This window comes from Takifugu flavidus, chromosome 14 (assembly GCF_003711565.1).
Source record: "Takifugu flavidus isolate HTHZ2018 chromosome 14, ASM371156v2, whole genome shotgun sequence".
Taxonomy (NCBI): Eukaryota; Metazoa; Chordata; class Actinopteri; order Tetraodontiformes; family Tetraodontidae; genus Takifugu; species Takifugu flavidus.
This window is the reverse complement of record NC_079533.1, coordinates 8328779-8353256: the sequence shown is the minus strand read 5'-3', so window position 1 is coordinate 8353256 and position 24478 is coordinate 8328779. Positions and strand designations below refer to the sequence as shown.

The window sequence follows — 24478 nt, the reverse complement described above, 5'->3', positions numbered from 1 at the left end:
TTGCATCTGTGACGTGAATGTGTGGAAGCGTTTGGAGCCTTCCGGACGGATTCAGGATGGAATAGTGTGGATCTGTACATTTTACACAGTATATCATGTTAATAACGCCAGGCGCGCGTCAGCAGTCAGACACACACAACCTGTTTACGCCCCACGGCCACAGTCAACCCCCCCCCACGCAGAACCACACCCATGTGGAGAGCTCATCCACAATCCACCGTGACAAAGGGAAAGAGCTGAGCGCAGGATATACGGCCTCCTCTGGCTGCCAGAGTGGGTCCGGTACAGTGTTTTCTGCAAAGTGCAGCAGTTTGAGCTAAACCCCCTCTTTCTGTCTGCTCACTATAGACGGGACCCCGGCTGGGTGGGGGGGGGGCATCACTGGGGTAACAGTTGGGTAGACCAGAGTTCTATTCTTGTTGTTTTTAGTATATTCTGTGAGGGATATACCCCGACCCCAAAGCTGAATCCCATGACCCAGACGCTTGGGAGGAGAAAAGATGCGACCCGATTCATGTTCTCCTGGTTCATCAATTTTCCTTCGAATCCGCCGCCACCGCCCGAGAGACGTGACGAGGATCCGAAGCGACAGGCTCACCTACAGGCGCGGCTGGGCCCACGTGGAGCCGCGCTGGGACTTTATCAGCGTCATAAAGCAGCAGAGTCTGTTCTGCATTTGCAAAGTGACACACGTCATAACTTGAGATTATCATGTCGCTCTGATCCGTGCTTTTCCCCCCCGAGTTTTTTGGTGGATTTGACCACCCGATCCCAGAACGAGTGGGCTGCAGTCCGATCAGCGTGACCCACTAAAAGATATTTATATCACATCAACACTTTTTGGAGTCATCTCCCAGGAGTAGCCAGGCTATTTTATGCTGCAGCTCTTGCTCGTCCTCCATCCCTGCTGTTCATCTTCTTAATACTTCCTAAACTAGTTGCTGGAGGTCACCCTGCTGTTCCACTTTTTAAATTATATAATACATCGACAGAATGAAACCAGGACACACAGGAGCTGCGGTGGCACTCGTGTGCAACGTGACTCGGTGAGCTCACAGGATGAGGTGCATCTGTGGAGGGACGCAGGGTATTTACAGTATCTGGGTGTGGGGCTCAGCTCAACAGATGGACAGTTATTTTAGTCATGTGAGTCTTTTTCAAACACAAATGGGGAGTGAAAATCAGACAAAAACCTGGTTGTTAGGAAGGTTGTAGTCCACAGTGTCCAGCTGTTGTGCTGATACTGAAGGACTGATCGGTTCTACATTGTTACACTTCAGTGCAGATGCAGCAGTGAATGTCTGGAATTGGGAAGTCCTGCAAATAAGCGGCTGCAGCGCCCTCTAGTGGCTCACAATGGGACTGTTTATAACTGCAATGTAGAAAAAGGAGAAAATACTAACATAACATAACGGGGGTTTTTGTTTTGATTTGTGTTTGGAAAAAAAACCATTTAAAATTAATAAAGAAACTGAAGGAGAAACAAAATTATATCCCAAAATTGTTGGGATTTATCTTTTTCTGTTAATGGAGTGTTGCCTCTTCTTTTCTTCTTTTAAAAAAAAATACTTTTACTTTTTTACCTTCTTCCAGAGCTTGTGGAGGTTGCTTCACAAGCCAAAAACCTCCTTGTTGTGATTACAAAGACTAGTGGAATGAAGTTCACTTGTACAAAAAGAAACAAGATGTATCTGATTTGAAATAGTACAAACTTGCACTGCTGTGGATCCCACAGATTTCTACAAGCAAGTATAGAGAAGGCTCGGCGAAAACCTCTGGAGTCCCTTCTGTGTGCTGAGTTTATTTGCTTTCTAGGTGTGCTTGAAAGGCAACCTTGAGTCACCCGCAGTGGAGTCAAACAGACCACATGTGACCTCTTGAACGGTTTTATATTTCAGAGAAAATATGGCCCGTTAAAACTCAAGGAAAGCACATGCATGACTGGTTGACATCTATTTTTTAATTAAATTCCTCCTGTCTTTGGTTTTCAAAATACTTGACAGCAGATGTCAAAAACCTCTCCTGGAAATAGGCTAAATAACCAAATATTCCCATTTATCCATCACTAAGTGCATGATCTCTTATTCTGGCTTCAAGTCCACTTTGGTGTACACGTCAAATTATACAAAAACGTCACGCTTTCTCATATTTTACATCAACAATTAGGACAGGAAACATCCCTACTGGAACATCAAACTGTACAATAACACAAAGTCAACAATGCAAAAAGTAACAGAATTCAAACAATATTGGCGCAGAGGTTATGATGAAAAAAAAGAGGAGTATAATGGGAATGTAGGGGGAAAGGCCATAAGATGAGAATATGCAAGGGGCTGAGACGGTGAGCAGGAAATTCAGACTCATGAGATTCAAATGAAGAGTAAAGATCAGTTCAACAGGGACATCACCGAGGAGAGAACACAGAAATACACCATTTCAACACGACAACTGTTAAAAATAATTACAAAAATGTTAAAAACAGACAAAGATATTCCTCCTTTTACTTCTTTAATGATGATATGTTTAATGTTTTATACTTGATGCGAGCCAGTGAGCTATGATTTGGCTCCTGATGAGAAGTCGTGTCGACACTCAGACCTTAATTGTGCTGTCAGACTGAAGTGTGTTCACAGCATGATGTCTTGCATACTGTCAATAGGGATAAAGGCGGCGGCACACGGAGGTTATCGAGTTCTTCGGCGGACACATATGTTGGGCCTGCGTGTGGGTACAAAGCCGTGCTTGCAGAAGCACTTGTATGAGCCGGCGGTGTTCACGCAGCGGGAGTTTTTGCAGGGCGTGACGCGAGCTCCTGGCTCCGCACACTCGTCGATGTCTGAAGAGACGGGAAAAAAACCCACAAGCAACATTTAAAGATCTGCTAAAAAGCAAGCAAAAATCCCAAATGAATAACGGTGAAGGTGGGCACGGACCTATGCAGCGGGTGCGGGAGTGGTCCAGCCTAAAACCTGCGTTACATTCACACATGGTGCCCAAATATGAGCGAACGCAGCGGCCGTTTGCACAGCTGCATTCATCCGAATCCTCCTCTGAACTGTCCCCTGCAGCGGAGAAACCGAGCGTTAGAAACCGAGTGGTGGGTGGAGCCGAACCCCCAAAAGAGTTCTACAACCATCTTCTATAAAAGAGAAACCTTAACCGTAGCGGACGCTTACAAGCTCGAAGGGCCCCACGCCAGGATTTGCACCTGCGACCCTCTGCCTGGATAAATGTGCATGTGGCTTTACCTGGGTTGTAGTTAGCAAAAACCGCCAGGAAATCCTGTTCCCCGTCGGACTCGGTCTCCAGGTGCATCTGACACAGGCGGTTGAACATATCTGAACACAAGAGTGTCCTTAGGTCCAGCGGAAGGAGACGTGGAGAGAGGCGAGATGTTTTCTGGTGGCTCACCTGAGTGTCGGGGTGGGCAGGTGTTGCACTCGGGCCCCCAGCCGCGGCCGTAGTGGCAGCAGCACTGCGAGTAGGTCACCACCATGTCGTTCTTGGGCTGGCTGCAGATCAAACCCTCGTCCACATGGAGGAAACACACGTCCTTGTGAGCCGCGGTGCGATCTGGGAGAATAAAGGGGAGGATAAATGACTTTGGCTCAACAGCACTTTCGTCTCAGACACATCAGAACATTCAGAGAGTCTCAACTCTGGAGGCTTCATTGTCATCAGGGTGAAGACCTGCACAGCCAAAATCTGTAACCGTATGTTTTCATCAGGATGTAAAAAGAAAGGCAAAAGAAACAGACTAACTCAGCCTGTATGGAGATTAGGAGGCTCTTGGTCACAGTTCATGCAGGGTCGTATGCTTAAGTGCACTGAGTTGGCAAATAGCAAAGGAAAGCCAGCCAATATTCAATCTACGTGTGTCCATCAATATAAATATAGTTGGACGTTTATGTACCTGTATGTTTAAAAAAAATTGCTGAAATTACAATGAGCATGTGATAATATTGACCATTAAACATGAAAATGAGTGACAAAGCCACCATCTGTATATGTGTACATAATATATATTATATATTTATGCTGTGCTGTCGCATGAGCAGCTTTAAATGCAGCTCAGACAATAAACCGGACAAACTGTGTTCACTTTTACATGCAAAAACATTAGGACACCAGTTAAAAACATTTCTTTCCTCTTTAATAGTCATTTTCTGGAACATTCCGCGGCTACTGTGTGCATACATGCATTATATCCGAGTGGAACCCCCCCACGACTGAAACTTGTCCCTGTGAGAAAGAGGCTTGGGTCAGGTCAGGCCACATGGGACACAAAGGGAGGTGTTACAAGGAGCAAAATGAGCGGCAGATTTTGACGTAAGCCAAAAAAAAAAAATTAAAAAAAGCTAACGCGGATCGGTCCGCTCCGGCTGATTTTACCCACCGTCGTAGACGCACTGTTTCAGCGCTGCACTGAAGGTGAGGGGAGGGTCGCAAAAACAGTGAAAGGAGCCGGGTGTGTTCTCACACCTCCCATTCTTACAGTACGAGGGGTCCTGGCACTCATTCACATCTGCAAAGGGCACCACAGACACTGGTTACAGTAGGAACATGTGGTCAGCTGACTGCAGGTGGTGGACACAATAATTCCGGTACGTCACAACATGCACCGCCGCCAAACTACCATGTTGGATTTTCTGATTGTGCACTGTAAAAACAAATCTTCAGATTTTAGAAAAAATTTGCTTTCACACTGCTTTTGCGCTGCGTTTTTAGGCTATTGTGTCCACCCTTTGCATGTCCTGTTTCCTTTCTGTCAGATACAGCATGCACGGTTGTATCTGGACTTTATCTAGAATACTGCACCTGATCTGGAGTTCCCGTGAAAGTTTACTGATAAATGAGCCGGGAGGCTGCAGTTTGAGTCAAGGCTTTGGGTCTAGTTGGACATTTGCAGGCAGTTTGCAGAGAAAATGATGCTCCTACGTTACGTATATGGGCCAGGGTGTGCTGTGATATGAGTGCAACATGATTTTATTTTATTTTTATTTTAAACTTTGAAGCATAAAAGAAAAAATCCAGTGTGGTTTTAGACGGGCGTGTAGAGACGTAAATAGAGATGCTCCTGCTTTTCTGATCCACTCGTATCTAAGACACGAAGACAGTCGGATCCTTTCTTATGCAACAGGCTTACAAAACAGCTGATTGATTAGACTAAAAATACTGTATGAGCCTCAGGCTTGACTTCCAGAAGTTACAGAGGGCAGTTTTAATAGCAGGCTCTGGCAAAGATCTTCAAACTATCCGTCCAACCAGCCATGTTCCTCCTCTGGCCAAGAACTCTCTAGAATAATCTGCTATATTTATCAGGTCAAACCAAACAGCATAACTCTGCGATGGCCCGATTCTTACGTTGCACATCCAAAAGGTCATCAAAAGGAATCCCACTTGTCTAAACTACTGCTCTTCACCACAGGGTCCCGACCCACAAACAACTGCAAACAGGTCAAAATAACCCAAAATCACATGAGCAATGAATACTGGGACTGATCAAAGTAACACTTTAATCAGATGAATTAGTTTAGAATTAGAGTGCATAGTCACTTCAGCACTTCAGGCTCCCGCATCAACGCCAAGCGCACGTTGGTCAGGACTCACTTGCACCAAACTGGAACTCTGACAAGCAGATTGACAATAAAACTGGACAAGCCACAGGTTAAATGTAGATTTCATCTATCAAGAGTCTTTATGCCCCAACAAAAATCAAAATGAATTTAAATGAATCCACAGCCGCCCTGTGCTTAATCTTTTTATTTTAAAAATCCAACTTTTAATTCCCCAATAAATACATTGAAGCATTTGCTCCAGGACACTTTGGGAGCCGTGCACTTCCACAGCCACTCGGTATGACAATGAGGGATCATTCTTTGAATCAGGACGATCCCGGCCTGGTTGATCTCTGCCCATTCTCATAATCCTCATCCACAACATCAGAACAATGTTTTTTTTCCTCTTATTCTTTGCAGGACCCACCAGTAAAGCAGAGAGCATGTGTAGAAAATACCAAAAGAACGTAATCTATTTTTGAAGAAACGATAGCATAGCTCGCGGTCGTTGCTAAATATATAATATTAGATCATCTCAAAACACCCTCAGCCACATTAAATGGAATAAAAATAGAACATTAACGCTACTTGATGATGGCTTCATGCTACAGTTAGCAGGTTTGTTTGTAGGCATCTATAAAAGCTCTCATCCCTACACCCCTACAGGAGGGTTTCCACCCACCAGCCTGCTCTTCGGGAGTCACGCAGCTGTTCCGGTCAGTGGCCAGGGTCCAGGGCGGCGTGCAGATGCAGTAGTAGGAGCCGGGCGTGTCCACGCAGTGGCCGTTCTTGCAGTTGGCCGGGTCCTCGCACTCATTTACATCTGCGGAGCAGCACACGTTCAGTCCAGAGGACTCATCCTGTGGAACGATCCAGACCCAGGGTCGGTTTATCTCACCCACCTATGATTGTTGCCAGCACACACTTCTTCTTGTTGGCGTCTGGGATCCACGGCGGGTTACAGTTGCACAGGAAGGAGCCTTCGGTGTTGACGCAGTGGCCGTTGGCACACAGAGACTCATCGTGGCACTCGTTCACATCTGAGGGAGCGGAGAGAAGGTTGACTCGCATAATCAAGAGACAATATTGAGAATAAATTTAGGGGGTTTTTGCAGGGAGGGGGGAGTTGTCACGACTCACCGGTGCACTCCAGCAGGTTGCTGTCGTAGTAGAAGCCCTTTTCGCAGTAGCACTCGTAACCCGGCAGCGTGTTCTCACAGTGACCCCTCTTGCAGATTTCCTCAGCGAACAGAGAACACTCGTCGATGTCTGCAGACCGGGAAGGAACATAAGGACATTTTAACAGCTGTGTGTGTGTTTGTGCATGTGTGTGTAGACGCTAGCAACTGTACAATCTCTTCTTTACTCGATTTGAAGGTTATCATCGTATTAAGGTCTTTTCAGGCTTTTACTTGAGCAGTGGTTATATTTCTGAGTCATGTGTTGGTCGTTAGATGACACACACACCTTGGTAGGCAGGCAGACTGTACATGAGTCCCTCATCGTAGTAGAGGCCCAGGCCGTTCGGACACAGTGAGTGGAACTCGGCTGCGTGGAGAAGATCAGCCAAAAATCAGGAAAAGATTTACTGAATAAATGAGTGGAGTGCTGTGGTGAGTCACATGAATAATGGCCGACTTTACAGACGTCGCGATCTCATTTGCTGGGAATGTACCTGACTGGGAGACGGGACAGGGGTAGATCTCACAGTGATCTCCCCATCCCACTCCAATGGAGCAGCAGCATTCCTGTTTGGTGATGTTGGTGGCCAGGACGCTGTCGCAGAACACGGTGTCGTCCAGGTTCAGGTAGCATTCCTTCTTTTCCTCCACGAACACGCGGACCGCTGCAGAGGCAGACCTCGGTGAACGACTGGATCACGTCTGAAAGGCCGTTCCGTCTGGCGCAGACTCACCCTCGCAGCCGCGTTGGTTCTCTGAGAGGACGTAACCGTGGTTGCAGACGCACGAGTACGAGCCCGGTCTGTTCTCGCAGGAGCCGTAGGGCTGGCAGAGGTTCCGGTCTGTGGCGCATTCATCCACGTCTGAAAGGCAGACAAACACACGCCGCCGTCGGTGTCTGATTTAATCCAAACACCAGCTGTCTCCAATGAGAGGTGAGAGAAATCTTCCAAAGATCCGTCAACAACATTGTTGCAGGAGTGTCCAGAAAGTATCATCATCTTGCTATGAGGTGAACATTTAGAGATTAGCTTCAGAGACGCTAAGTGCAGGTTTAGCCTCTCTTGTGACTTAGTTACTATAGTTATGAGGACACTGAGAGAATGCCGACCTTGGCATCGCCTTCCTCCGACCAACACGTAGCCCTTCTGGCACTCGCAGTGGTACGAGCCCATACTGTTGATGCAGCGGCCTCTGAGGCAGTTTGACGGTCTCTCGCACTCGTTGATATCTGCAAGACCGGAAACCAAAATGTTGGACTCACGCCTGGAAACCGAGTTTCCTGTAATTTCATTTTGGTTGAGCGATTTGTGCCTTCGCAGTGGCTGCCCTCCTGCGTGCGCTGGAATCCAGAGTAGCACTGGCAATGGAACGAGCCTTCTGTGTTGATGCAGCGGCCGTTAGCGCACAACCGGAAGTCCTCGCACTCGTCGATGTCTGCTCGGGAGAAGGAGACGCACGCAGGGCGTTTAAGCATGAAGAAGGACCCGTTAAAAGCACGCATTGAGCCCTGGAAACACTAACCGCTGCAGCCTTTGCTGTCTGAGGATGGGAGGAAACCCTCGTTGCACAGGCAGCGGTAAGTGCCGGGGAGGTTCTCACAGCGGCCGTTGGGACACATGCCGGGTTTCAGACACTCATTGATATCTGGTGACGGTCAAAGAGAGTTCACTGGAGTTCAGAAGACTCTGGGACGCTGGGTAATGTATGCCGGTGAAGGCCGACTCTCTCACCATAACAGGTGCCCCCCTGGGCCTCATGACCAGGCAGACAGGACACACACTCGTAGGAGCCCACGGTGTTTTCGCACAGCTCACCGGGGCAGGTGTTGGGATTTAAACACTCGTTTATGTCTGAAAGCAGTGAGAGAGATGCGCTGAAGTCAAACGTTCACGTGAAGTCGCAACGCTGCGCCGGTTGGTACCTTCGCAGACGTGGTGGCTGTGCGACTTGATCCTGAACCCGCTGATGCATTTGCATTGGTAGGAGCCGGGCAGGTTGATGCACTCTCCTCCGACGCCACAGATGTCCTGTTTGGAGCACTCGTTCAGATCTGCGCATCAGAAGGGACAGCGGCAGTCAAGCATCCGGCGGCTACCAGGGAAGCGGGAGGAGCTGAACTCACCGATGCACTTGGGTCGGCCGCTCTGCACTATGTGCTTGTAGCCCTGGCGACAGAGGCATTTGTAGCTTCCCTCTGTGTTGACGCATTGACCTCTGCCATGGCCACAAGGTTCCGACTCACATTCGTTAATGTCTGGATGACAGGAGACAATTTATGGAACAATAAATCAGCAATCGGTTATAAGAAGATACATTTTTAGGCCTCAGATTTGTAAGGATTTAAGCTGCACAGGCCATTTATTTTTAATTAACGCTTCACAGTGTAATAACAAGTATTTCCTAAGCAGTTGGCTGAACTTACTTAGCATAAATCTGTTTTATGACTTTCATAAGGCCATGTCAAAACCTTTTAAATTCTTAAATCTGGTATGATCATTATGCTGTGTTTTTACATTCACAAACAAAAAAAACAGTCTCCCGGTGGATGTTGCTGTGTGTTTCGTCATCTTCGAGGACGCGAACAAGCATAAACAGACTGTAAGTGTCTTTAATGGATCCTGCAGCTGGTTTGTGATCAAATTCAAAGCAGCAAAGGTTTCTTAAACGATGAATTCCACATTTTCCATGATGCAAGCTAAAAAGCGCCCTTAAAAGCACGTCGGTACTGAGTACTAACGCTGAGTAATCAGTGTCTTTAACACATCTACAACTGGTTAAACCTTAATAGTAGTGGATTCTGAAGCTCCTTTTTGATTGATCCGTCTGTCCTGTATGTGATCTACCTATTGTCCTCATGATAGCATCTTACCCTCGCAAATGTTCCTCACTGGGTTGAGGCGGTAGCCATGGTGACAGTGACAGACGTATCCATTTGGGTTGCTTTCGCACTCGCCGTGACCACAAATGTTCCTGTAGAGTTTACACTCGTCTACATCTGCTGGCAACGTCAGAAACGCAGGAAAAATATGCACATTTGGTGAAATCAAAAAAATAAACTGCTCCACGTGGAAGAGGTTAGGAAATCACAGGGTTAAAAGAGCCATTCAGTACTTCTAAATATGCAGCATTGTCCTCCTGGTCATTGTTTAAACTGTGGGAAGGTTGTTCTTCATCACATAAGCCCCTTTTAAATACCCCCATTAACTGCAGAGGGGGAACATCACCTCAGGGCTGCTTCATACCCACAGTGTTCAAATCTGCCTGCACAAAGAGAAGCATGCGTCCGCCCACGCTCAGCTGGCTGCTAAAAACTCCATCTTTCCCAAAGGGGTTGGCTCGGCGTATACTTAACCTTTCTACGCGCAGCCATAAATTATATTTATTACGTGGAGAAAGTCAACATGTCATTTGTGAAGGACGGACCAAAAGCGCTCCACAATATCTACTCTCCGTGGGGGAATGCAGAGAGCTGGCTGTTTCGAGTTCTGACGTGCACGAAACACGAACCAGCATTTAAAGTAACTCCTCATACACTTAAAGGGGACGTTCAACCCAAAATTAAAACAATAAAAACCATTTTCTCTTTTCATCCATCTGCTGTTTACATGTGCAATATTGAATTATAGTGGGCCAAATGGGGGGGGGGACCAAGTTAGATTTAAAATACAAGCTGTCGTCCTTGCTGATGCTGATGAATTAGACTAAGGTGTGTTTAGCGCTATCTGGCAGTAAGGGAACGCAATTACCATCAAAACATTTAAAGTGGGATTCATTTTGAGCGTTTTTAATCGGTTGATGAGGTTTATTTTGGTCAGGTTGCATAAAAAAAGGGTCGAAGACATCAACTTGTGGCCTGCGTCACGGCTGATGATGCGCAGCAATTATAAGTGAACCAGACGGAAATTTTTGTGTGCACTGCCCTTTAAATGTATTTGAACCAGTCTGAGGGAACTCACAGGAGACTTTTGTCTGTGTTTCGAAGGGGTCGTTGTCGGGGGTCAGCCTGATGATTGTGGGAGGTGTAGGTTTAACAACTGTGGATCCGGCAGAGGAGACGTAGACAAAGTTTAGTGTAAAACAATATTTTGTTCAGCATTTTGACAACACAGAGAGTTAATGTCTCCCAGAGCCTCTCACTAATCTGATTAAAAAAGAGTTTACCGGGCACACGAGGGCTGTGGGTGGTGGTGGGAGTCTGCTGGACAGCAGTTGTCGTCTCTGGGGGCTTCTTAACGGAGATAATCACATTTAAGCTACAGCAAAACAACATGATTCAGTCAAGAGGAAAAAAAAGGAGTAACATCTCACCGGGTGTTTAACCGGGTATTTTCCTTCTGAAAGGAAAAGAAAAAGATGTTGGTTAAAAAGTGGCATTTGCAGAGCAGCTTGATTGTTCCTGACAGCATCCACAGACTCACCATCTTTGCGGGGAAAGATGATGGGAGGGAAGGTGAATATCTCTGTTATTTTTTGTAAAAAGTAACCTTTTCCCGCAGGACAGATCTTACGGAAGGCCACTGAGCACCACAGGCAGAAAGAACAAAAGTTCATTATACTTAGAATGAAAGAAAATATTCAGCCTGGCCTCGAAACTGCACTTTAGTGAAAGTAGCAAAAACTGGAAAAGGTCCTGTCTGCTTCTCCTTCCTGCCTCCCCATGCTCACCTGTGCCCGTCTGGGGACACGGCTCACAGTTGGGTCCCCAGGCCTTCCCAACGGTGCAGCAGCACAACACCTGGGTCAGATAAGTGGGCAGCGCGTGTTCGCAGCCCCGCGACTCAGACACTATCCGAAAGCACTGACCCTGCTCAGCTGGAGCCTCCAAATCTGAGGGAGCGGACAACAATGGGGGATGGGGGGTTCCAGTTAGTACAGGAGGATCCAAGGATGGGATGAAACTGAGCCAGGTACTCACCCACACAGCCATTCCTCTCCGACGCCCACCCGGCCTTGCAGGAGCATTTGAAACTTCCAAGTGTGTTCAGACAGTCTCCGTTCTGGCAGACTCCCTGCATGGAGCACTCGTTGATGTCTGCCATGTCAGGGGGGGATGTTATAAGTTGTTTTAGATGGCGATAATTCAAACCTCAGCTCCAATTTATCCCTGTAGCAAACTTGTATTACCTTCACAGTGAGTGTCGTTAAACCTTTTATAGCCTTGAGGACAGTTAGTACCGTAGTCTTCAACAATAGTCTGCTTGACTGGTGCATCTGAGAGAGCAGAAATCCTGTTAAAACAGTGTTACTAAAAGCCTGCAGGAGTTTAAAAAATAAATACATTTTAAAAATACTGTAGAGGGGAAATTCCCAACTGGCTCGCTCCCTATACTCATTTTAGTTGGCCAGATTTCTGTGGACTTTTGCTACAAGATATTCTAGGATATTCTGCTCTTGAAGACAGAAAGGAAAACCTTGTTTATTTCCTTTAATTGGTGACTAAATGCTGCCCCCTGTTGGTGTGGACAACTGCCAGTCCGGCTGGTGACTCCAGTGTTATAGTTCTGCTATACAATGAGAGCCCAACCTTCGCCTGTTGCCTTCGTGTGCAAACTATTATAGAGTTTGTTAGATGCACAACAGCTCCACGAAGACCTTTCCAGAGGTGTTTGTCAGCTTGTTGCTACTAGCTACTGCAACATGGTCGACTTCTTCCATATCTGTCTTCTGTGCTGGACAGAACTGACTTGGACCTTCAGCTTTCAAAGGCAAATCTTTTACTTTTAGAGGATTCCTTTGGTTCTCATGAGAGCTGGCAGTGTGGATGAAGTGAGAAGCAAAAAGCAAGAAGGAGGAACAAAAAAGCAACAAACCCAGCGAGGTCAGGGAATTTGTGAAAGGGAAGTGAGTCAGAGAGTTTTTGAATACTATAATGTTGTGTTTCCTTGTCTAGAGTTCAGCCATAAAACACTCATTTATCAGGGATTTTCTGACTGGACAAACACTTCAAGTTCAAGCTTCTTTTCACGTCGTTAATACACTTTCATGGTCTATATTCCCACTTTAAAATAGCACAGAAGAAAGTTCTGGTCTCCTTTAAGGCGGTTTTATTACAGAGCTGTGACGTTTCATCGCAGACTAGAGTTATTTTCATTAAAAGTCGAGCTTATAAATGGATACAAATGTACCAAAGCAGCTCTGGGCAGGAATCCAGTGATGTGAAGACTAACCAGATGTACATTATCGGCTCGTGTCAAAGGCGGCATTGTGTGACTCAGAGCCGACAGACGAAATAATAGCAGAGTGGAAAAAACATGCGTAGCCAAGATTTTCTTGAAATTCAATCTCCAGCAATGTGATGACAGTCCTGCAGTGGGCCGGGCCTTAGGAGCACTCTGAAATAGATGGTTACTTTCCACATTCTCTTTTTCTGCCTCAGTGTCTGAGTGTTATTCCCAGATTCCCTTTCCCCCCTCAGTTTGACTCCAGTTCCTAACACCAACATTAAAGCCTTCACTTTTATAGAGAAGCAAAGCTGTTATTTGCGAGACGTAGAAGGTTTAAACTGCAGCTAATTCTTGACATTTTTGCACAGTAAACAGTCATTTATTCCCAGGAACACCCAGGATTTGGGCCGGCATAAAATCGAAAATCTCACACTCGTATGTTTAAGAATCTAGATAAATGTAAACATCCTGGAAAGAATCAAGATAAGACGCAGATATGAAGAAGCAGAGCGCCTTATCTGTAACTTACTTGGGAGTTTAGGGCACTGATAACATTTGTTCTGCCCCCATGAGTTCCCCACGCTGCCGCAGCAATCCTCCTGGTTGGTCAGGACGGGCAGCGGCGTGCTGGTACACTAGAGCAGGAAAATAAAGCACACTTGTTGTGTTTTTACGCTCTCGTCTCACCTGGATACGAGTGTTTCGACTCACTGCTTGTTTGGGCGTGGTCTCCTGGAAGCACCGCCCCTTCGGCTTGTGCCTGGAGGGGAAGAGCCGCGGACCGGTCTTGTGAGGAAGCTTGACGTCCGACTGGTCCAGGGGATGAAAGAAGACGGAGGTGTCGGGATGGTGGTGAACGCGCACGTTAATCTGCACTGAAAACAGACACAAGCGCACGTGCACGTTGGTCTAACCCAATCTGCTGCCAACCTGGGCTCGATCAAAGTTACCTTCTGACGAGTGGTGTCTCTGCGATATGGGCAGCGTGAACACCGAGTGCGTCATCTGAGTGCGCCCGATGCTTGTTTCCCCGCCCAGTTTCAGGCTGTCTGGCTTCAGGGATATGGGGTAGACGGGCTGCTTGTTGCCCCTGGCAGCCTGGGCCTGCTGCGTCTGCGTAAGTGGAAACTGGCAGAGCCTCCCAGTGAAGCCGGGAGGACAGTGGCAGTGCTTCCTGGAGACGCATACTCCTCCATTCATACAGGTGAGAGGACAGACAACTGCAGACAGAGAGCACAGGTGCAGAACAACTGAGTTTTTCCTGTAAAGTTCGGGGTTTTTTGGGGGGGGAAAGCACATAAAGTAGATTCTTGAAAGCATTTATTCTTCCCTTTGCCTTTAAAGGAAATGCCCGCAGATGTTTTTCATTCATGAACATGTGGAGGGCTGACAGGTGGATGGAGAAACGCAGCACACAACAGCGCAGAAGGATTAAAATCTCAAGGATCTGAAGGACCAGACAGCAGCGGCAGGAGAGCAGCTAAAGTCCTGATCTGTTTAGCAGGTTCACTCTCACACATGGGATCGATCTCCAACTCTTCGGGGGCAAAAAACAACGCTGGTTGGAGAAAGATTGATGGTGCAGACAATATCGACCGTGGGTTTTTGCTGGGTCTCCCATTGTGTTGGTTTTAAATGCCGTGGTTCTTGAAATGCCCACAACAGAACAATCAGAGGAAAGAGTGAGCTACGGAGCAGAACCCAGGCAAGCAGAGCTCTGATAACGTCTGGGACGGCCAAAAAGGGAAAATCATTTCAACTGGGCATTTCTAATACCAATTGTAAAGAGAAACAGTTTTCTTACTTAAATAGAGTGGCTGTAAAACATCAAAACGCTCTCAGGAAACTATGCAAGTCGCATTCGTGTCTCCACATTGTTCCATTCTGTGGTGTTTTATCAGCAACATTCCAAAGAGTTGGGTGCTATTCCTGAGGTCCCTGACCACATCGTCTTTTTCACCACCGTGAGCATGAAACCATATACAGTCACATTCCTCCCCCCACCTTCACAACACTGATTCTATCTCTTTTAACAGATGTTGAGAAAAAATGTCTCATTGCTGAGATAAATACCAGTATGGCTCCTATACAGTAAACCACCGTGCACCATATATGCACCAGTAGATAAGGCTGCACATGCTAGCAAATGATGTAAGGATTCTAATGGATGGATGCAGAGGTCAAGGTGCGACAGAGGTCAAACCCATTCAGATCCAGCAGGCGAGGGCATCGAGGAGGTTAAACGGAGAGAAATGAGCACTAAAGAAAGTGTGATTACCTCCGTGGTAACCTACGCCGCAACCCAAAACCGGTGGAGGGGGATCGTAAAAGCTTAAAGCAAACCTTCAATATGAAGAGAAAATGATCCTTGGCCAGCAAATAAAGGAAGCAGAAGCAGTTAAACAGAGTACCAAAAGCCTCCATCGCAATATAGAGTGTGTGTGTGTGTGTGTGTGTGTGTGTGTGTGTTTGTGGGTTGCACCAGTAAAGCAGCAAGGGTGAATAAGTTCAGTGAATCTGCTGCTCACGCTAACATCAGTCTATCAGGTCCTACTGGACTTGATAAACCCGATCGTTGATCGATGTGAAGGGAGGGAGCCGAGCAAACCTGAAGGAGAGCACGTTTAAGAGATCACTGGAGCGGATTCACGTCTCATATATTACTGTTCTATTAATCTCAGTGTGCTTTTAAGAGCGCAACCTTTGGTCGTTTCCACTGTAGCGGATCACAGTAAAGGAGAGGAGGCCTCTTTCTGTTAGCGTCGCTTCAGATGTGCACATCTGGAAGTGATTATGCGCAGACGTAGAGGGAGTCTGGGAAACAGCATAATTAGCGGACTAGATCACTTAAAGCGCAGCAGGGACATCCTCACGTCGTGAAAGCCGGGAAGGAGAATGAAACACCGAGCTAAGGAGTGAAATCTGCCCATCGGAGGAGGGATGGACCTCAGCCGGGCTCTAATGGCAGCAGCTGCTGGCAGAGTCCAGCGAGAAGAGGAGTGAAGAGGACAGAATAGCGTGTGATTCGTGCTGCAGCTGAAACCAGAGGAAACTGGGAAAGATTCAGGACTTGATTAGGGAACGTTAGGAAAGAACTTTTTTTCCCCACTTTTTCCAACTGCGATTACACAATCCAAACCCACAGAGAAGACACAGTGTAGGAAAAGTGTGTGCCGAGGCCCCATCTGGCCGGGGTGGGTGTGGGAACGAGCCAGGGTGTCTGACGTAGCATCGCCAGGGTCACGCTGACCGAGCCAAAGAAAAGGTTAGGCGTCGGGTTTCAGATTTTCTAGAGAGGGACTGTTGTGAAAGTACAATACACAGCTGAAACCGGCTGCACATCCTTTCCTAAATATACACTCTTCAAGATTTGTGGTCAGGGGAAAGTCCTTGAACTGTGTTTGGTGCACATTTCTTTTTTTTTTTAACTCAAAAAGACACAAAAAAGTGAAGCTGTCGCCGTTTTGTCGCGTGCAAAGACTGCACGTGCGTACAAACACTAAATGACTTGACTTTTTTACGTCCGCTTTGCTGTAGCCTTGAACCTTTTTGCCGGCGTGACGTTGGAAGCTGTTGGGAGAAGATGGCGTTTGCTTTTGGGTATTTACCTTTTCAATCCCCCAAATTCTTTGGTGTAAACAGCTTTGCACAGGCTTAAACAACATTGTTCTGCTCTTCAACACCTGACGTGTCAGCCAAAGTGAAGCAGGAGCTGTAGCTAACCAAAGGAACGCGCACGTGCTGCGGGTCTGGGTGTGTGTGTGTGTGTGTGGTGAGAGCTCCTCGGAGGAGGGTGTGTGATATCTCCTGGTTAAATGACTGCGCCGCATTACACAATGCACAGACGTGACGTTGAGACCGTGACCAGGGCTTCATTCTGGACTGGACTTCCTCTTGAAGTCATGGATTCGGAGTTCTTTGGCAGCCTTCGCAGACTTGGATCGCGACTCAGACGCAGCTGCCTGGTGTCTCGCGCCACACCTCAACCTTTACGGATCTGAGACATTCCTGAGACTGGAGGTGATTTTTAATCACACACCGCTAATACCCCTGTTCCACCTAAAAGAACCTGGCGCTAGCTCGGTGCTGCTGGGGCTGAAGCCGAGCTCGACTGGTTCCAACCTGGTCCCTCCAAGAAACCGCAAGAGCCAAACAGAGCCGAGTCGGACCCACGTGACTATGTCAGTGTAAAGCATGATCACGTGACTGTGTGGTCTATAACCCGGTCTACCCGACCCTCCACATCATCGGGTCTTAGTACTGGACCCTGTTTCGCCCAGAAAAAAAATGGCACTTTGCCTGGAACCAGTTTGGAACCAGTTAAGTGAGGCACTGGCTCCGAACCAGCCCCGGAACCTCTTTGGGGCGTCTTTTGTGATGGGCTGAACACAGGCATGAGGAGGGGGAGGAGCTAAACCAGGTAGACAAAGAAAATGGAGCTTCAGAAGTCTTCAGGGTTCCCTTCAGTGTTCTCGAATAAGGCCTGGGATGCACCTCTCTGTGGCCAGTGCTTTGAGTTTTTGTTATTTCTTTTTATTTAAAGTTCATAAGGCAGCCTAAACACCCCAGACATGAGCTCTCGGCAGCTGGGAAGCGTAAGATTTTCCTGTGCAGGGTTTCAAAGGCAAAAATAAACTCAAAATACACAAAAAGAAGGGAAAGTGTACTCTTTCTTAGAGCTTTTCTCATTACGGTGTTTGATGTAACGTACTAGTGAGAGGTCATTGTTCGTGATGTCATTATTCAGCCCAGGAGAAGACAAACAGATCTTTTTGTAGCGCGAGGAGGTTGTTTATGTCATATAGGTATCGTATGTCTGAACATTAAGCCAGACGGAGGAAGTAAAATCAAGAGGGCGTAACGTAATGTGACGTCGGTGATTATTGTGATTCCCAGACAGGATTTTTTTCCCTTTAAGGAAAAATGCGCATTCCTTGAGCATTAAGTAAGCAAGGTTAGTGTAGCGGCTTAAAAAAGAAGCCGCACACGAGCGTGAAAACACACGAAGACCGACTCAGACGCACATTTTCCCTATTTGAAAGGCATTATAGGTAATAACTGGTCATGGGGAATTATATTTGTCTTCTATTTCGCAGGCTGCGACATGTTGAGAGTACATCTGTGGGATGGAGACAAGAAAAAAAGGCTGCGACAGCCCACCCACCCACTCCTGTCTGTCTGGGGATGACGCATCCCTGAGCCCCCCCCTGCCCCCCCTGCCCTTTCAGCCGCACCCACCCCAAAGAAACAACAAACCGCAGTGGTGCAGTTTTAAAAGTGCTCGCCCGGGCCAGCTGCTGCCACTGGGCCATCTCCCACTGTTACAGTCTGCTGCTGCCTGGTTGAACAGTCACCAGGACACCCCCCCCCGCCCCCGCTCACGTCCAGCCTGGGCCGGGTCAGCGCCAGTCTCAGTCAGCCCACTCAGATTCAGTTAAAAAGATCGTAATGTTGGTTTTTTTGGTCCACCTGCGGCCATTTTTTACTAGCCAGACGCAGACGTGCTGGAGCTCTGACCTTTACACGCAATCTAAATTACAAGCTGCAGCTTTAATGAGAGAAACTGTGGCGTTACCTTCAATTACAAAAGGCTATTCTGGTAAAATAGCCTGTGAAGCAGCGACATGGTTGAGGGAAGAACAATGCAGTGAGTTAGGTCTTATTAATAATACCCACTTTTGTTGGGTAATGAAGCCTTTTACCCAGATAATTCCCCCCTGGAACAGTAAAACCGCTACATAACAACCTTTCTCTTTGGAGCCGTCACATTATTCAATTATTGATCTGTCAGTAAAACATCTGCGTTTGGACACTCAATATTTACTTCACTCTCTGGGCTCTGACAGAACCAGTGGTGAGATTCCACTCGGACTAATTAGTACTAGATTTGATTTTAAAAGTTGCTTTTAATAAAGAGTGAATGTAATTTAAAAAAATAAAATAAAATCCAACATACAGGAATGGTTGGTTTATTCTTTTATATCCCTTTGACTGAATCTTAATGGCCACCGTGTGCCATTTATTGAGACAACATCATCATTCTCATTATTTAGAAAGGAAGCATGAGAGTTCCTTGATTACTGCTGTGCTAAATGATCCGTGTTCCATCCATTGTGGCCTGAGCGAACCGGTGGTGGGTCAACCTCCGGACGGTGGGACAAAATGACATCATCGCCGGCTCTTAAGCATCCTCATCCATCACTCTTTGCTCCCATCGGCCCCCAGTATTTGCGCGTGGCCTCAGCTATGCTGACAACACTGCGGCCCCTCTGCCAGAGTCGACCACTGTCACCAAAGGCTCCCAGTGCCGCTCCCATTGGCACAAAGCAGCAGTTTGTTAACCCTCTCCTCTGCGTCGCTTCGCCAAAATGCAACTTTCGCAGTGCGGTTCGCAGAGCCGTGGGCCGACCCTGTCACTCCCCTCTGGCAGGCATGTTTGTGGAAAAGAAATCCAGAGTCGGACAGGATCTTGGCACAGATACAGCGGGGATGATGTCATCTAATGACCGGCTAAAGGACTCAGCCATTGGGAGCGGGAGCAGGCAGGTAGAGTGCTGACAGTGCTCCGCTGAGATTATGTCAGATTCCTGCCCTCTGGCCACTGGAGCGCGGCAGCTAACGCAGGCCGTGCTGGCCGGGGCCACGCCGGCGGGGGCCACGCCGGCCGGGGCCGCGGGCAGCAGGCGGTGCTGACAGAGGCCGTGTTGTTCTGTTTACCCTGGCTAATCATTACAGCTACAGGGTCCCGCGCGGAGAGGGTGCACTCGCATTCCTCTGTGTGGCTTTAAATAACTGCTCCGTTTCTCCCCCCTCGACTTGGCAAATGGGAGGAGAGTGTTAAAGATGGCAAAGAAGGCTGTTTGTTTGAGCTGGGTTCAGCGCGCCGCTCTCAGGCACTCAGACCCACTTCTGATACACACAAGCGGTCCCTTGCAGGGTCCCAAACCCCCCCTCCCCAACAGATTAAAACTACGTACTGCACTTTACAACTCGGAGGTAGTATCACAACCGCTGAAGGGCAGTTTTCTGCCTTTTGAAACGGCAACTTTATGACATTTTTAGAAACACCACATTTGGTTAAATACTGTCGTTTTAGTCACAGCTGCACCACAGCCAAAATGGAAGACAATTTGGGTAAATTTATCATTTTGAGAGAAGAAAATGTAAGAATAAAACATTCCAGGCTCCAATGCCTTTCCCAGTGGCCTCAATCCTCTTCCCAAACTAGAAAAACATTGCAGGTTCATTATGATTCAATCCATTTTAGCTGTAAAATCAAATATGCAACATCTGATGTATCAATGGAACATAACTGCAGATCTTACTTTTGATCCAAAAATTGCATCTAAAGACTTTTCCTTATGTTGCTGTCATCAGCCTGACTTTTCTGTGCACATCATTGCGTGCAGCACACTTCTTTTTTGTCCATTTCATATCTTTACATCCCTCTAACCAATCAAATTGTCAACTTAAGCACTGGGAAATCAGTTTGAAGGCTGGAGAGCCTGAGTGATAGTAATTGCTATGCAAAGATGACAGCGAACAGCTTGTTGTTCAATGTGACTGACACGAGCAGTCTCCAAATAACCACGTGTATTATTTTCCTGACATGAATAAATAGACGGGCGGAGGCGACAGAATGCGCCTCCATAAATACGAACGCAGAACCTTGGATGCGGGGCGAAGATCAGATTCTGCCTGACAAAAAGCACTTTTCACCAAAGGTAAGTTGCTTTCACATTTATAAGCTGCCCCCCCCCCCCTCCGTGTGTTAATGTTTGTGTTTGAATTGTGAGCTGTGGCCAGCGTTTACCCCAACCTGTGGCAACCTCGCTGCAGGATTTTGGCCATCTCCAAAGGAGTGTGTGTGAACGGGAGAAGGAGGAGAGCTTCGAAAATCAAAACAAATTATGAGAGAGAGCAGAACCCTCATTTTCAGGCTCCCATGGACCTCTGACCCAGGCCACGAGAAAACCAAAACAAACCACACTTCGCTTCAATCTAAATACAGAACCACATGAGAAATCTCGAAATAGCCGCATCCACTTTTCGCGATGACCTTTTGCGGCCGAGGCGAGCCCAGACAGGGGCCGCGATAAGAGCGCTTCCTGCTGCAACATGAAGCCAAGTGGGATTTCATTTTTAGTCCGGAATAAGATGAGAATCTGGAGCAGCCGGAGGACCCGGAGGCCCGACGGAGAGGAGATGTTGCTGAGTGGCAGGAGAGAGAGACGATACTCAGGCGGCTGTGTGGGAGCTCAGCAGCTGCTGTCAGCGCGCCTGATAGATGAGATGCCTCTGTGCTAGCAACAGCAAGGAAAACATGCACTAATAATTGTTGAGGAAAAAATAAAATCCCTATCAGATCATGTAACCAGAAAGGCTATCTTAAATGGCTACTGGGAATATAACTCATCCTTTTCAAAGGTGAACACGCATAAATAATAGCTCTCCGTCTCTGAGGAAGACAAGCGATTGGGAGCTAACGAAGTCGCCCCAACTTTTTGTCTGACCAACACGTGGATATAATTGCTAATAAACTCTTTATCTGCCAGTAAACAAGTGGTAAATCCTCAGGATACGGAATGCAGAGGTCCGGTCAGCGGTTTTAAAGAGTGTATCTGTGACTTACGCGCGGCTGGCCCGCTCTTTTAGTCCTCACATAAAGTTTAACGGGGGAGGGAAAGACTCCCCTGGAAAAGACGCGTGATAGCAGAAAAAAAGAGCTGTCAGGCCGTAAATGTCAAACCCGTTGCGATGCTTTCAAGTTCCTCCTTTCATCGCCTCAAAGGAGTGAACAGCGAATTGCAGGCCAGTATTAATCACATCTGGTTCCCCTGGAAACCCAATTGACCAAAGCGTATCTGGTTTTATCTTCGTGGCCTCGCGGCTCGCATCACGAAGGCACGCAGATGCCATAAAGCCCTAATAAACCGCAGCACAGACGGGCGGAGAACGGGTTTTCTACGAGATGATCCAGGGGAACAATGGTGGCCGAAGCTCCGGGCGCTCACAGGCTGCTGGTCAACCAGGCTGAACATCTGGATGGTGCTGCAGCGAGCACAAGAACACGTGCAGCTCAGGTTACGTTAGAAAGGAAAAGTCCACCGAGAATCCTCGGCTGAGTCTGCGGATCGCATCAGACCTCCTCGTCTTCCAACCCCTTTTTCTCCTTCGTGCCGAGGGCCCAGCCGAAGCAATCAGATTAATTCTTCTTGATTGTTTTTCCTGGAAGTGGGAGTTTGTGCTCTTCAGTTTTCACATACTTGCAGATGAAACGCAGAAGCACAGAGCGCGACCCCGGCAACGGCCCTGCGCGCTGCCGGCTGCTTTTCCACAGTGTCATTCATGCCACCCCTAGTTAAGCTTCAATCCCATTCGGACCCTGGAAACGATGAAACCCCAGTTTTGCTTAATTGCGCGTGGGCGTGCTCGTGGAGGAAATGGTTTGCAGACGGCACAGGGGCCGCGCTTCTTCTGAGGAAAAGTTTGCTCACTTCTTAGGCCTCGGCCTCGCCGCGCAGACGTACCAGCAGCTCAAATTCGGAAAAGTCTTCATATTGTCGCTGTGGCTGTTTTAACACAGGGGAGAGAAGTTTCCACTGCTCAGCACCACATTCCAGCCACGGCACCGATCGCCGTGCGTCTCCTAACCCAGCAGAAGCTGGATCTGCCAGTCCCGAGAAGGTCTGCGCTCGTCATTCCAGACAGGTAACCGCAGAGCGACCACGCTTTCCAGACCCAATGCGAGGCAGAGGGAGGCATTCCTGGAATCCCAAATGTGTCTGCTGAATTATTTGGCAGGGGAGCTCCAAAAGGTGACGCACCACAATGAAATCGGGGGGAGAGGAGCGGGTGGAGGACCGGTGGCTGAGCTAGCTCCCCGCCTCAGACATGACATGGAGCAGGGAAAAACCCTGTCAGGGCGCTACACGTCGGATCGCCCCGACCTCCTTTAGATCCAGCCCCAGGAACATCCCAGCAGCTGTAAACCTGTCAGGGCCGCTGGATGCAGCACGTCCTGACGTTTCACACACGCTCCACAGACTCAGATTCGATTCGATTGTTTGGCATCTTGGCTTCTCCTCGACGTCCAAACATAGAAGCAGGTGCGTCGTCCCTCTAAAGTGGCCAGCGGAGGAAAAACAGGATTTAATCTTCAAAGGATGTTTTGAGAGGAGGAGGATGCTCTGGCATCAATCAAAAGTCACGCTACAAAGAATCTCCAGATTGTTATCTTTAAAAAAGTCATCCCCGGACTAATAAGAAACATCTGCCGCTGGAATGATGTGAAATCATGTCTTGTTGAAGTCTTCTTATCTTTGTTAAACTCCCCTTATCAGAGCAGAACATCTCAGGCAGTACGGTGGGCGTAGGAAGGGCTGCTGATGTGCACTTCTGGGCACGGGGACTGAGGTTAGACTGCACGGCACCAGGTCTGAACCACAGCTGATCTGATACCAGCAGAAAGGCCCTGGTCATGCCCAGGCGGGAAACTATACACCTTAAAAAGTACATTTATATGCTCTGTAATGATGTGAATGTTATGCTAATTAAATTGTAACAAATGAATGTTTTCCAGCCACATTGATTTACAGAGCAGGGTTCGGCATAAACCTTTACGATGTGAATATAGGGCAGATGGGAATTATTGTGAAGGTTACGAAATCTGGCTGCTGATTAATGGAGTTGAGAGTTTGTTTTTCTGTCTATCCGATACGGTGAGAAAAGGGGCCCAAAAAGCCTCCACAGTGGGGGTTCAGGCTGTACTCTACATTTAATTGCTCTCACATACCAAACAGTGCATGCATCTAAAGTAAACACATGGGGAGATGACTGGAAATATTCTGTTCAAACTGTGTTGTTACTGATAATGAGCCGCAGCTAGAACCACCCTATTCAGGGAGAACCCAGCTACCTCCCTTCACCTCTGCAGGGGGAAAAAAAACCACAAATCCCTTCTAAATAAGACGCATTGTTCGGGGCTCCGAGCGTCACTCACCGACCCTGAAGCCCTGCCCGGTGAGCGTGTCGGCCGCCTGGCCGTTCTCGGCGATCAGCGTGGTGTTGTTGCCCTGCTCGCAGGTATCCTTGCAGTGGCCCTTCAGGCAGATCCGCTTGCAGATGACAGGAGCGATGACCACTTTGAAGCGCTCCCGTGCCAAGGAGCGCTCGACGCACCACGCCAGCCCGTGGACGCTCAGCCAGATGACAAGCAGACGGGCGATCAGAGGGGGCATCCTGGCATCCTTCGCTGCCCTCCACAGAGACCCGGGGACCTTAAATCCCAAGCTCCAGCTCAGAGTCCGCTGCTTTGTTAACCGAGGCTGAGTTTTCAGGTCTCATACGGTGGAGTTGGGGGGGGGGGGGAGCGCGTCCTCCTTGAATGTGGGGGGAAATCACTCCCCTCTGGGTCCGCAGTGATCCGTCTGGGAAACCGACACCCCTGACATTTTTTTTAAAAAGAAGTTTTTATTTTCTTTAAATCGTTGCTGTTTTTGAAAAGTTGCCCTCGTCTTTGTCCCGCTTCCTCCTGTTACTTCGCAGAGCTGGAAAGAGAGAGAGAGAAAGG

At 47.8% G+C, this 24478-nt stretch overlaps 1 protein-coding gene and 1 long non-coding RNA gene across 3 annotated transcripts; one reads left to right on the top strand and one right to left on the bottom strand.

Annotated features, from left to right (window-relative positions):
- Positions 1-1940: 1940 nt before the first annotated feature.
- Positions 1941-24478, bottom strand: ltbp3 (latent transforming growth factor beta binding protein 3). Of its 2 annotated transcripts, none has more exons than XM_057054257.1 (29): positions 23909-24478; positions 13857-14126; positions 13618-13781; positions 13436-13541; positions 11867-11953; positions 11658-11774; positions 11408-11569; positions 11161-11259; positions 11051-11076; positions 10904-10970; positions 10699-10776; positions 9612-9740; positions 8865-8996; positions 8664-8792; positions 8473-8592; positions 8264-8386; positions 8054-8176; positions 7851-7970; positions 7474-7602; positions 7234-7404; positions 7026-7106; positions 6699-6827; positions 6461-6598; positions 6241-6381; positions 4397-4525; positions 3412-3573; positions 3249-3338; positions 2934-3062; positions 1941-2836 (listed from the first exon to the last, which is right to left on the bottom strand). In XM_057054257.1, the coding sequence occupies exons 1-29, from the start codon at positions 24144-24146 to the stop codon at positions 2685-2687; spliced, it is 3741 nt and encodes a 1246-aa protein (XP_056910237.1). In that variant the 5' UTR covers positions 24147-24478; the 3' UTR covers positions 1941-2684. The 2 variants fall into 2 exon arrangements, with proteins under 2 accessions (XP_056910237.1, XP_056910238.1); XM_057054258.1 differs by having other exon boundaries at positions 9612-9737.
- Positions 20427-23478, top strand: LOC130537426 (uncharacterized). The gene is made up of 2 exons (XR_008953616.1): positions 20427-20630; positions 22493-23478. It is a non-coding gene; the product is annotated as an uncharacterized LOC130537426 (long non-coding RNA).